Source organism: Marmota monax, unplaced genomic scaffold (genome assembly GCF_021218885.2).
Source record: "Marmota monax isolate L192 unplaced genomic scaffold, Marmota_monax_Labrador192_F-V1.1 WCK01_AAM20220418_F8-fsc00034, whole genome shotgun sequence".
NCBI classification, from domain to species: Eukaryota; Metazoa; Chordata; class Mammalia; order Rodentia; family Sciuridae; genus Marmota; species Marmota monax.
In genome coordinates this window covers 10,755,702-10,770,415 of record NW_026693934.1, presented here as the reverse complement: position 1 = coordinate 10,770,415, position 14,714 = coordinate 10,755,702, and the positions used below count along the sequence as shown (strand labels likewise).

General features: G+C 34.8%; 1 protein-coding gene across 7 annotated transcripts in view; it reads left to right on the top strand.

Annotated features, from left to right (window-relative positions):
• Uggt1 (UDP-glucose glycoprotein glucosyltransferase 1) overlaps nt 1-14,714 on the top strand; it is a 107,652-nt gene that overhangs the window by 35,298 nt on the left and 57,640 nt on the right. For all 7 annotated transcript variants that reach the window (XM_046463717.2, XM_046463721.2, XM_046463720.2 and 4 more), the window contains 5 exons: nt 518-668; nt 2,840-2,959; nt 4,543-4,628; nt 9,483-9,618; nt 11,756-11,887. In XM_046463717.2, the coding sequence (XP_046319673.1) occupies nt 518-668; nt 2,840-2,959; nt 4,543-4,628; nt 9,483-9,618; nt 11,756-11,887 (625 nt within the window). The remainder of the gene's footprint in view (nt 1-517; nt 669-2,839; nt 2,960-4,542; nt 4,629-9,482; nt 9,619-11,755; nt 11,888-14,714) is intronic.

Genomic DNA, 14,714 nt, shown 5'->3' with positions numbered 1-14,714 from the left:
ATTCTCCAGACTTTTTTCCTGTGGTCATGTGTGTGTGTGTGTGTGTGTGAGTGTGTGTTTGTATACATGCCTGTGTCAATTAATATTGATATAAACATTAAAGATATATAATTTAGTATCTTTGTGATTTTAAACTTTATTTTGAGATAATTGTAGACTCACATGCAGTTGTTAGAAATAATGTACGGAGGCTAGTGTACTGTTTTTAAAAACATGCAGTGTACTGTAGATTTAGAGTTATTTCATCCTCAAATTGTATTCATACTTAGAGATAATCTATATATACACTGAGAAGTGTAAATAAATAGGAGCCAAGAAGCATGTTCTACCCCTCCTGTCCTGCACACTTTGATGGGATAAAACAAGGGGAAAAGTTCCCTTGTTGAGTTTCTGAATTTAATTTGGCACTGAGTTTGACCTGATGAATCTTCTTTTCTTTTTTTCCCCCCACAGCAAGGATCTAAATTTTTCTTACTAAATACCTAGGTTTGCTTTTTTAATTAATTTTTCCCCCTAGTTTGTTTGATGTATTGAGGAATGAAGCCCGGGTAATGGAGGGTCTGCACAGACTGGGAATAGAAGGCATCGCTCTGCATAATATTTTGAAGCTGAACATCCAGCCTTCTGAGGCCGACTATGCTGTAGACATCAGGAGTTCTGCTATTTCAGTGAGTATTCCTTTGAGGTATCAAGGGGCATTCTAGTCAGGCATCTTAATTATAGCTTTCCAATTTGTCTTTTCTGAGAGTTCAGCAATTCCCACCATCTTTTGTGTTGCCATCATGGATTTGCAACTGTTTATGTGGAGCTATGCATATACTACAAAGTAGCTCTTAAATGCTCCTAAAAGTTGAGCTATTGTCACTGCTTTGGTTGATAATGATCTCTGTCTACATTGTATCCCTAGGATTCAACTGAGCACCTCTCAGGAAGGAGGGTCTAGTTTGTATTTTATCAGCTACATACAGTCCTATGAGATTTTGTGGCAATGTGTGTGATTTAAAACTGCTAAATAATTCACAATTTTGGAGCGGGGGAGGGCTAGGGAAGAATAGAGTTACTTTAGGTAGAAGGGAGTGAAGGGAGGGGAGGGAGTATGGAAGCATGAAAGATAGTAGAATGAATCAGACATTATTTCCCTATGTACATATATGACTATATGACTGGTGTAATTCTACATCATGTACAACCAGAAGAATGAGAAATTATACTCCATTTATGTATGATGTATCAAAGTGCACTCTAGTGTCATATATAATTAGAACAAATTATAAAAACTAAAAAAAAAAAGTATGATGGTTAGTTAATAACCTTCCTTTCTAGTACTTTATTACCTACTATGTGATCTCTCTGAGCCTTTGTCACCTTTAAGAAAGAATGTGGGGAGTAGTGTCATCGTAGGTGGTCATGGTAATAATAAGATTGGAGTAGACCTCATATGGCTAGTACATCTTAGCACCCTAGGAATTTTGATAGAAAAATAATGTAGAATGGAGATGATCACATATGAATTTTTATGGGTGATTAAACTGTTATGTATTTTCATGAATACTGTTATGGCATTTGTTTTTATGATTAAAATGTTTTACTTGTAAAGAGTAAACAGAATAACATAAATATGACATTTGTTAATAAAGGGGTTAACAACTATATGAGCCATCTATATACTTTCTAAATAATCATTTTGTGTCAAATCTCTGGGAAAAAATATTTCAGTATTTCCCTTCCCAGTTTCACTTGTTTCCTCCATGAAAGTAATTATTCTCTGTAGTTGATATGCATTCCCCTGTCCCTTATTTTATTATTTCCTACTAAATTTTTTAAATATTTGGATAGTCTTCCCCTATCATTGTCCTTCATCAGCTTCCTTTTTTAAGCAGGTTTTTTCAAGACTTGTAGGTTGATGTTGATACATAGTTTTTTATATCATATTTTATGTTTTACTTTTTTAAAGAAAATCTTTTATACATTTTTAGTTTTAAGATATAAAAGCTTTATGTAGTGCAAATCATTATCCAGCCATCAGTTTTCTCCCCAGAGTCAGCAAGGATCAGCATTTAACTTACATCCTTCCAGAAATACTCTATGCATCTATGAACAAGGAAATAAACACATAATTCCTTCACCCCTACTCTTTTGAAAGAAATGATAGGTACATAGATACATACTGTTTGTTCATTGTTTTCTCTATGGACATTAAGTCATTTCTAATTTTACTATTGAAACAGTGCTTTAATGGCTCTTTTTGTACATCTTCCCTTGGGCATGTGCATATGAAATGTCTTTGGGGTAGATACCTAGATCTGGAGTAATTAGGGGTAGGGTACGAATCAAATCTTCAGCTTTATTAGGTCTGTTTCTCTAAAGTAATGTTCCAGACGTCAGCATTGGGTGAGAGTTCATATTGCTGTACATTTTTGCCTGTTCTTGGATATTGACAAACTTTGAATTTGTTTTCAGTTTAATGAATGAAATTTCATTGTTGTTTTAGTTTATATTTCCCAGATTACAATTGAGGGTATATGCTTTCTTTGTATTTATTGCCCATTTGGATTTCTTTTGTAAATTTCTTTCATATTCTTGACACATTTTCTTTGAATTGCTTGCCTCTTTTTTTTTTTACAGGTATTTCATGACTCTAGTCCTTTATTGTTTTTATTGGCTGAAATAATTTTATTTATTCTGTGGCTTGTCTTTTAGGCACTTATTTTTCTACTTGATTCTTATGTCTTTGAAAAGGGTCTTGTTCCGTGTAATTCTTCTCAAAATAAAGTCTTAATTGCAATTTTAGTAACTAGTGACTAAAATATATGTGCCATGTTGTGTTATTTTTTTCTAGTGGGTCAACAACCTGGAGGCTGATAGCAGATATAATTCATGGCCTTCTAGTCTACAGGAGTTGCTTCGACCTACCTTTCCTGGTGTTATTCGGCAGATTAGGAAAAACTTGCATAACATGGTAAATGAAACTTCTACTTATTGTTTGCCTGTGAACTGTTTCTCCCTTCCCCTCTTCCTATTTTTTTGTCCTTTACTAGTTGCTTCCCCACAACTACTACCATCACCAGTTCAACTTCTTGTTCAAACAGAAAGGGCTTTGGAATGTATGGATCTTTTATTGTGCTGAGATGCTACATCAGCATTGCAGCCTGTATCAGTGTGTGAGGAAATGCTCCTCATGTGTAACACAAAGCTTTAGATTTAGGCTACATCATTTTAGTTTTTTGTTTGTATTTGTTTTTGCAGTGCTGGGGATTGAACCAGACCTCACATATATGAGTTATACATTCTGCCATTGAGCTCCAGCTCCAGCCTCTGGTTTAGTTAAGAGCGGTTTTAGGTTCATGGCAATTTAAGTTTTAAAACAGTTCTCCTTTTCACTTAGTAGATGCATATTACTACTGGTTTTCTTTAATGTCTCTTTTTTTTTTTTTTTTTTCTGGCAGTACTTTCGATTGAACGCAGGATTGCTCAATAACTGAGCTACACACCCAGCCCCTTTTATTTTATTCTGAAACAGGGTCTTGTTAAGTTGACCAGGCTGCCTTGAACTTACAATCCTTCTGCCTCAGCGTCCTGAGTGCACCAGGATTACAGGTGTGTGCCATCACACCCTACTGCTTTTTTTTTTTAAGTATATTAATTTCTTAAATTTAGTGATTCAGTGTAATTCCTTAAATAGGTCCTTTCATCAGCTTCTTCTTATTGTTCCTCATTTCACTGCTTTAGAGAAATTGAGCTAGAGGATACTTAGCTGGTCCTCTTTTTCCCTTTCATTTTTTTCTTTGAAAGTGGGGCCAGTTGGTGCTAGAGTGGGCTTATTTAGAGCCTTTGGGGAAACTGCCTGTTGTACTTTTCTCACTCTTTAAACTATATTTTTCCTTCCAAAATTTTGTTCTTCCTTTTTTATGGAGAAAGAACTTTATTAAATAATAGAGTATGTGTAAGTTGCTTAGCACCTAAGTGCTCAATGTTTATGCAATAGCTGTTATTGTGGTCTAAGACTTGAGTTCTAAACAAATTCTTAATTCAGAGATCCTAAGCTGATGTGGCAGGGCATGCCCAGCTGCTGGGGAAATTTAGGCAAGAGGATCACTTGAGATCAGCTTGGGCAGCATAGAAAAACCCCATCACAAACAACAAAAAACAACCAAACAAACAACAGAGAGAGAGAGAGAGAGAGAGAGAGAGAGAGAGAGAGAGAGATCTTTAGAAATAAACATACAAAGAAGGACTCTCTTTTCTAGGGTGAGAGCATTGATACAACATTTTTGGTTTGATGTAGTAGAAGAATAGCGGTCAGCTGTCTAGAATACTGTTCCCATGTTACCAGTAGAAATCCATGAGGAAATCTTTGCTCTTTACTAACCACATTCTTTGACAAAGATGGATACAGCTGCTGGTTGTCTAATTCCTCTTTTATGTGGTTCAGTAGTAGATACAAAAATCTTGGCTTCATGTAAGATGACAAATTTCTATTGGCCCAGAAACATTTGAATAAATGTCATTTCATGGGTTCTTTTCCTTACCCTCCCCCTACAGGTTATCATAGTTGATCCTGCACATGAGGCCACAGCAGAGTTGATTAACACAGCTGAAATGTTCCTCAGTAATCATATACCATTAAGGTAACACTAGTATTGATTTGATAATCTCTCTAATTTAGCTGAGGTTTTGTTTGTCATTCCAAAGTATAAATCTGGGTGCTACTGAATTGTAGGATAATTAATAGTGAGGATCATTAATGGCAATTTTACCTTCTACTTGGAATTGAAGCCAGTATCTTTTGGGGCTCAGAATTTGATTTTCAATGAATAGGAGCTTACCACCATTGAATTATTAATAAATACCTATTTAAAAATAGTTCGTGGTTTCAGTTTGCTTTCCAGTGCAGGAGAGTTTTCCTAGGTGAGTGACCACATCACAAAGCTAATTTCCACTTTCGGCAAACATATAGAGCTATGCCATAGTTGCTGTCAGACCATCAGGGACTAAATGTTACAAAATGTAACACAGCCTTTTATAGTGCAGACAGACACATTTATTTCAGTCACATTGCCAAATTTTCCAAATTTCTAGTTTTTTTCAAGAACAAAAAATGTTTAAGGTTTTACATTTAAGTGTTAAGATATTTTTACTTTTATTCTGAATGCTTCTGATAATTTTACATGTGATGAAATTTGTATTCTTAGAAAATCAAGAAAATAAAGATGGAAAGCACTGTTTAGCCAGCAAGTATTAGCATGTGTTTCGTATCCAACACCAAACTGTTGTGGATGTTTTAAAAGCTATATTCCTACCTTCTTGGAAGAAATCTTCAAGTGTATTTCAAACACTTAAGACTTCTAGAAGATCAAGTGCTAGATTATATCATACTAGCTATAAGTGCTTTAGAATTCAGGGAAACAAACAATGGACTGAGAAGTTTGGCATGCTCAGATATCTCAATCTGTGGAAGAAGTTGTTTTTCAGAGAGACTTTGAAGAAAACAGAATTTCAAATGCTAAAAAAGCAGTAAAACATTTCATATAAAACTCGAATGTACTTGGTAAGATGGAGGAATAAAGTACTGAATCACAACCAGAGCTATATTTTGATTAAAAGTGACATCTAAGAATATGGAAGTGGACTCATGGTATACAGTGGGCACTGATGAAATATTTATTGATTGTACTGAGGGACAGGAAAAAGGACTGTGATCTTCAGTTGACAAAGGTAGATAAGAATAAGCCACCCAGACTCTGAGGCAACAGAAAAGTGTGTTGTGAACAGTTTTGGGGGAAACCTGAGCAGGCAGGCTTTACTTTTGCTGTTTTTTTTTTTTTTTTTTTTTTTACTTTTGCTCTTGTTGTGGGTGAATGTGGTCCTGCACTAAGGTTTTGGCAGGGGAGAGGTGCCTACATGTTTTCAGACTCCCTCCTGATATCTGTGGAGGGAGGGCCCAGAAGATAATTCCTGGCCAAGCTAACAAAAAAACCTTTGAATCCTGTACTCCAAATTGGAAACTCGGAAATGAGGAATTAGTTATAAGGAGATAATAAGGTTCTGCTGCTCTAACTTGGTGTTAGCTCATATGTTTGCTTATATAAGAATATTAGACTGCTTTTCATGATTTCAATCAGAAGTGGGATTAAAAAAAAAAAGACGGTTTTCAACAAAAAAATCTTTCTATCTCTGTCCACATAAACATCCACCTCAGCAGAGCAAATCAATTTTTTTTGGGGGGGATGGTAGACATTCTTTATTCAGAGGCACCAATAGCCCCTGTGCAGCTCACAGCTCCTGCTTCAGCCCCAACTCAGTTCCATGTAGTCCCATGAGCCATTTCCATAGGGGAGATATATATATATATATATATATATATATATATATATATATATATATATATATAATCTCCTGTATTTGCTTAACTCTTTACAATGATCATGCTGTAGGGAAGAGCTAATCAATTTTAACAATTTGATATATAACTTTATATTTTCCTCTGTTTTTAAGCTGTAACCCCTCTATTCTAAAATTAATGGATCGCTTTTTTAGAACTATGTTGATTAATTAATTAATATTGGTACACTAATATTAACTAAACTCCAAAGCTTCTATTAAGATTTACTGTTTGTGTGGCACATGCTAAGGGGTTTTGATAAAGGACAAATGTGGAATGTCACGTATCTCTATTATAGTATCATATGAGTTCAAGTCACTGCCCTAAAAATCTGCTGTGCTCCACCTGTTTGTTTCTTCCTCCATTGTCCCCAGAGCCTTGGCAACTATTTATCTTTTAACAGTCTTCATAGTTTCGCCCTTTATAGAATGGCACATAGTTTTAGTCATGCAGTATATAGTATATAGTCTTTTTTGAATGAGCTTCCTTGCATTGAAGATTCTTCTGTAGCTTTTTTTTTTTTTTTGGTGCCTGGGTTTGGACCTACTGAGCTACATCCCCAACCCTTTTTTATATATTTTATTTAGAGACAGGGTCTCGCTGAGTTGCTGAGGCTGGCTTTGAACTTGCAATCCACCTGCCTCAGCTTCCTGAGCCATTGGGATTACAGGCATGGTCCACTGTTCCTGGCCTCCATTTCTTTGTGGGTTGATAATTTCATGTCTTTTAATCCCTTTTATGGATATATCACAGTTTATCTGTTCACCTGTTGAAGGACATCTTTGTGCTTCCAAATTTGGGCAATTATGAATAAAGCTTCTGAAAACGTCTGTATGCAGGTATTTGTGTGGACACAGATAACATTGCTAACATTGGCTAAATACCAAGCAAAATTTCTGGATTGTGTGATAAGTGTATGCTTAATTTTGTGCCCTCTCATTGCTTATCATCAAGGCTGACTCATCACCACTTTGTACACCATCAGAGATACAACTTGTTGTGGCCATTTGTCCCTATGCAGCATCCCTTAGGCGCCAAATCCAAGTGGGTTTTTTGGTATATGTAGCTTTGATCTCAGTATTCAAGTCTTCTATCTTATTTGACTGGGAAATGAGCACAAATCCACTTATCCAAGGCAAATCATGATTTTTTTTTTTTTTTTAAAAAGAGAGAGAGAATTTTTTTTTTTAGTTATTGGCGGACACAACATCTTTGTTTGTATGTGGTGCTGAGGATTGAACCCAGGCTGCATGCATGCCAGGCGAGCGCGCTACTGCTTGAGCCACATCCCTAGCCCGCAAATCATGATTTAATTCCACATGAGTACTAAAGAACACCGATGTTATTAACCTTAATATTAAAAGGGCATCTGGCAAAATCATTTCTGTGGGCAGGTACTTAGTTTGTATGAATGTATTGTGTATTTTCCAGAGGAAGAGAACATTTTTGGCTCATTTTAATTTGTTAATATGCAGATAAATATTAGTGTTCCTTGTTTCAAATCTTTCATTTAGTGCCTGAGATGACTTTAGGTAAAAGCAGTTAGCCAGAATTCACTATTTATTCAAGTGCCTGTACAACTCAAATCAAAGGGCTGGTGCCTCTGTTGGTCTCCAGTCACATAAAACTCTTCTGGGATGCTTTTCACAGAAGAGCAGTGTGACACCTTGTTTTGGCCACTGTCTTCTCTTTATCCCATCTCCAAACTTTTTCCTCTTTTATTGCCAACCTCACTCTCAAGGGTTCTAAAACTAGCCCCCAGTTGACTCTCTGCTCTGAAACCTATACAGAGATCACAGAAACAATATTGTGGCCACTGTTAACATTTATTTTGCTCCCAGTGAAACACCAGTGTTCCTCCATTAAAATACTTCATTAGAATTAAAGAGATATTTGATGGGAAATGTAGGGATTGCTGTGCTAGAGGCTCCCTTCGTGGGTATTACTTTAGGATGGGGCCAAGGAGAGAAGAAAAGGACAGGAGTGAAGGAATAAAAACAACAACAATAAATAAAACAAAAGTGTATGATTAGTTGTCTTACAAAGTAGCTGCACTTCTACTGGCAGTGAATGAGAGTTCCTGTGGTTCCACTCCATGCCAGTGTTTCGTATTGTCAGTGTTTTTGTGTTTGGCCATTCTAATAGACATGTAGTAATATAACATTATTGTTCTGCAATGACATAGGATGTTCCGCATATCTTTTTTGGTAAAGTGTCTGTATAGATTATTTGTCCATTATAAAATTTGGTTGCTTTCCTAATGTTGTTTTCAGAGTTGTTTTTATATTTTAGCTACCAGTCCTTTATCAAATGGGTATTTTGCTAAGATTTTCTGCCAGTTTGTGGCTTTTCCTTCTGCTTTTTATAGAGCAAAAGTTTTTAATTTTTTAAAATTTAATTTCATTTTTATTTGTTCTTTTTAGTTATATATGACAAATAGAATGTATTTTGACATATTATATATGCAATGGCGTATAACTTCCCATTCTTGTGATTATACATGATGTGGAGTTACACTGGTCGTGTATTCATGTATGAACATAGGAAAGTTACATCTGATTCATTCTAGTATTTTTCCTAATCCCATCTGTAGATTCATAATAGCATTTTTCTAGTGGTTTATGCCTTTATTTTAAAATGTTATAAACTTAACCTTGGTTGTGGTTGTTTGGTATAGGCCAATTATAAATTTTTATCCATATTTTCCTTTTATCTATATTTCTGATGTTGCTTGTGTTAAATCTCAGAAGCTATCCTTGTTTACTTTTAGTGTCCAAAAGCTTTCATTTCCCCAATTTTTTGTTTAAAAGCAGAATAAAATTTCCATCTAGAACTAAGTAATTCCCTTCATGTCAGTAACGGAATCTCTGTATGATTAGAAACAGCTTGCTTTTACATTGGAAAAGCCTACGTCATTTTGAGAACCTACTCTTATTTTGTATGTGAAGTGTGACTGCCTCTGTCAACTGGGTTAGAGTGGGGTGTGAACTGTGCTTTTCACTTAGTAATTGTGTTCTTATATTATCTGCAGTACCTCAGGATGCTGTTCTTTTCAGCTGGTTTTCATTCTTTGAGATGTTTCTTCTTCTTTTCCCTCTAGAATTGGTTTTGTATTTGTGGTTAATGACTCTGAAGATGTTGATGGGATGCAAGATGCCGGAGTGGCTGTTCTTAGAGCATATAATTACGTTGTCCAAGAAGTGGATGATTATCATGCCTTTCAAACTCTGACACATGTATGTTTTTGTTCAAAATGACATATAGTTTTTTAAGATTTAACTTGGTGTAAAGCATAAAATGTGGTAAGAAGGATTTTGTTTTTCTGTAAATTATTCACATAAACTATGTATTTTATATTTCAGGGATTGCTTTTACTATATTGATTTGCTAACATCAATAATAGATTGCTAAGATTTCATCCAAGATGAGATTCTTTAGGAGCCCTGCCAGAGCATCTTAGTCATCTGCCCTTTGGTGCTTTGAAATTACTGGTTAATATCTTCTATCAAATGTGATAGTCTCTACTTGTTTAAAAAAATGTTTACTTTTTTTCTTTAAGACTGTCATGAATTTTTAAAATTAGGATTTAGCGTAACATATAACTCATAAAATTCTTATTGATCCTAGTCTTGTTTTTCTATGTTTGTTAGAAAATCTGAAATGCTCTTACTTGTATGTATAGTCAAAGGATTTACTTATACAAGTTCAATCGAAATTCTCTGTTTTCTTGTTATTTCTTTTTTTAAAAATTTTTGAATATAAACAACTTTGTAAGTAACTTCTTTTGTTTTCAGATTAATGATAACCTTAAATAATACATTAAAGCATTTAATCCCACCACTTCTATCCAAATACATGATGTTAATCTGCGTGTTATTATATTTATTGTTTTGAGTTTCATTTGAGACATTTTTTGTTCATTAGAATGTTCACTTACTTTTTTGGCAAACATTTATTGAAGACCCAGCATGTGCCAGGCCTGGTACTATCTATGGCGAATACAAAGACATAAGACTTCACCCTTGTCTTCAATGACATTACAACTTCCTGGAGGACAGATACAGAGAGAGAGTGTTCTACAGTGTGGAGAACATAGCTGGCTATGTGGCACAGGGCCTTTGTTCCAGCTGGGAAGGTCTTGGGTGTTTTTGTGGAGTGGGAAGTTGTCCCAGCAGAGTCTAGGAGGAAAAGTGGTAGTCAGTTAAGCAGTTGCAAGTCATACATGGCTATTCCAAATTGTTAGTGTGAGCTGGGGGGATTGTGAGAGCAAAGTGGAAGGGGGAGCTATTCCTCAGGGCCTGTGTAGTGTAGGCAGCTGGGGTGTGTGGAACATGGCAGGCAGATTTAAAAACTCCATTCTGCTGCAATGTGGAGATGGATCTCATGCAGGGCAAAGGGAGTAACTGGGATTCTAGTTGATAAGCTGCTCTGTTATTTCCATGAGAAATGATGAGGAAGATAGTTAGCAGTGGGGTTGTGGAGAATGAAATAGAAAAAGAGACCACTCAGAATAACAAATGTTTTAAAAGTCTGCTTTTCAAAGCCCCTCTCCCCCACCTTCCTGGATAGGCATGTTAAGGAAAGGATAATACAAATTTTATTTTTTTGTTTAATTTTTATTATAAAAATAATACATGTTTATTATTAAAAATTTCAAATAATATTTGTATCAGCTTAAAATTTCTCAGTCTCACCCCTTTCCCTTCCCTGATCCTCTTTAAAAGTAGGTATCATTAAAGGGTTGCCTTGCAGCCTTTTAGATGTTGAACTGTACACATATAGACACAATTTGCTATTTATTTTTTATCTGCTATTTTTTTTCCGGCACTCGACCACTGAGCCATAGTCCCAGCCCTATTTTGTATTTTATTTAGAGATAGGGTCTCACTGACTTGCTTGTCTTGTCTGAGGCTGGCTTTGAACTCACCATATTCCTGCCTCTGCCCCCTGGGATATAGGCGTGCACCACATCGCCCAGCTTTATCTGCTTTTTAAACACAGGGATTTAGCCATATATAATTTCTACCTTTTTTTACCCTAAACATCATGGGAATGCATCCTCATCTCAGTGATTACTTATAAGTGGTCGGATTTTCCTTAATGAATTTTGCATTTGGAACTTAATGTGATTATGAATTGATTGAAGCACTTAACTTTTTTAATTTCAACTCTTTGTGCCATTTCAAAATTATTTAGTTTCTCATCTAGGAAGGCATTTTAATGAAGTATTTAGAAAAGGGAGAATTCTTACTGTGTTCCAATTTGACCTCTTAAGAAAAATGTTTTTTTTTTTCTACATTCAGAAATCTTTCATAATGAACATTTTGAAATTTGGGTTTAAAAGTGTGGTTACCTGTTGGTTTCTTTGTTCAGATCTATAACAAGGTGAGAACTGGAGAGAAAGTAAAAGTTGAACATGTGGTCAGTGTCCTGGAGAAGAAATATCCATATGTGGAAGTGAATAGCATTTTGGGGATTGATTCTGCTTACGATCAGAATCGGAAGGTAATAAATTCTTTGATACATCTCATTTAACTGCAATATTGTACTGTCTTCTTTTGGGGAGGGTTGTTAATGGTGGGAGTGTAGTTGAAGTGTTCCGTACTTAACATTTAAAAATTTAATAGCTTTTGGGTTTTTTTTTTGAGCCATGGCCTCACCATGTTGTCCTGGTTGGCCTCAAACTCAAGATCCTCCTAAGTCAGATACTGCAGGCACATAACACTTGACTGTCTAGCTTTTAAAAAATTAGAAATGTGGTATATATATATATATATATATATATATATATATATATATATATATATATATATACACACACAGTGGAATTTTATTCATTTATAAATAAAATTGAAATGATGGCATTTGCAGAAAAACGGATGGAACTAGAGACCATCATTTTAAGTGAAATAAGTCAAACTCAGAAGGTTAAGTGTTGTATGTTTTCCTTTCATATATGCAGAAGCTAGAGAGGAAAAAGAAAAACAAAAATGGGGTTGGATCTCCAAAAAATTCAAAGGGAGATTTGTAGAAGGAAGAGACAATGGTGTGGAAGACGGGGAGGAAAGGTGGTAATGCTGGGGAGTGATATTGGCCAAATTATGTCATTATATTGTGTGCATGTAGGAATATGTAACAACAAATCCATTAATATGTACAACTATAATGCACCAATTAAAAATGTGCAAAAAATTAAAAAAAAAAAACCCTTAGAAACCAGATCACTTTTTACTGTTTGAAAAAGTAGTTTATACTTCAGTTTTGTGAAGCTATCACTGATTTTAACTTGCATATTAACTATTAAATTGCAGAATAAATACTTTTTATAATTTAGTAGTAGTGCTTGTATGAACTATGTTCTAGACAAAAACTTTGAAATGTCCAGCTGGGAGATGATATACAGCTTAGTATATATCATATTGGCTTTAATTGTTTGGGCTAGAGATGGTATTATATTAAGAAATGTCATAAACAGGAGTGACAAAGCGGTAGTAAGGATATAATAAGGGAATTTAAAATTTTTAAATTTAAAGATAATTATTTTTCTTATGAAACATTAAATACAATAAACGACCTTTACCTGTTATAAGCAGGAACAATTTGGTCAGCTTATTGAAAATGTATGTTAAGGCAAGAAATCAAAATGCATTTCTGAAACATTTTAATTTAAAATATATGAGGTGGGGAGGAAGCAAGAGGGTAGGAAAGATGGTGGAATGAAATGGACATCATTACCCTAGGTACATGTATGATTGCACGAATGGTGTGACTTTATGTCCTGTATGGCTGAGAAGTGAAAAATTCTGCTCCATAGCTTTCTATTGTCATGTATAACTGATTAGAACTAATAAAAAAAATAAAAAAAAGAAAAAGTTTTTACCAACTTTTTTTCAATGAAGAAAAAATTCTTTGATTTCTTTGAGCTATCATTCCTTTATGAACCACACTCAATGAATTATTTATAATTTTTTTTATTTGAGTACAGAATCCTTCTAGATTTTTATAATCTCCTTCCCAAGCATTTTAACTTGTCTGACCCATACTCAGTTTAGCCTCAGTTAGTTTTATCCTTATCTTTTTGAGTTTTCCAGTCATTCAGTTTGTAGGTAGAACAACCTTTTCTTTCTGTACTCATTTATTGGTTTATGTAGCATTAAATTTTGTTATTTCACTAATGAGATAGTTGATTTGGGAACAGAAACAACTAATGGTTACTAAGCATGGGCCTTCTAGAGAGTTCTTTACTAGTGTTAGTGTTTTGAGTAAGACAGTGTTTAGTGTTAATGGGATGCATTGTGATGTATTCTACTTGATGTTCTTTGATTTAAAATAAGTGCTTGTCACAACTTAGTAAGTAAATTTTGTAAATCACTAATGTTACAACCCATAAGTGCTCCAGAGCATTATCAATGGTGATATGTAATTTTAGAGAACATGTAGTCTTCTTTCTCCTTAGAATTATCTCATGACAGTGTTCTATCTATTCAGAGAGAGAGAGAACACACACACACACACACACACACCAAAAAAAAATCCCATAATACAGTTTTATTACCACGTATTCAGCCTGCACATGGTACTTACTTTTTTTTTTTTTTAATATTTGTAGTTGGACACAATACCTTTATTTTATTTGTTTATTTTTATGTGGTGCTGAGGATCAAACCCAGCACCTCGCATGTGCTAGGTGAGTTCTCTACCACTGAGCCACAACCCTAGCCCCAGTACTTAGTTTTGATGTGTTTTTATCACTTATCTTCTGGACCCAAGAATTGACGGAATGACTTAGAGAAAAGATCCCTGAACCTTAAAGTTTTCTGTCTCTTAGTGGGAATGTTATAACTAGGTAAGTCACTATACCTCTCTGAATTGTAATTTCATAATCTCTGAAGTGAATCTGATATTTCCCTACTTACTTCATGGGATTATTTGAGGATCAAATGAAATAATATGCATAAAAATAGTTTTGGTAAAATGTGCAGTATAGACATAGGTTCCAATTACATAGTTGTATGTTATTCCTTCAACTCCTGGTCCCAGAAGGTAAGTGATTTAAGCATCTTGGGTATAATCTAAACTCAATTTTTTTTAGTACCTCACCCTCATTTTCTTATTATTTATTCAACTTTTTGCAGGATATAACCAAAGACCTAATTCTAAATTTAGATCTCAAATTTATGCTTCTCTACCAATGAATACTCATGGCCACAAATCATGTATTTTTTTGGGAGACACTCTTTCTGTGGCTTTAGTCTAAAGGAACATTGGTGATATTAAAGACCATAGGGCTGGAGTTGTGGCTCTCTGGCAGAGCGCTTGCCTTGCATATGTG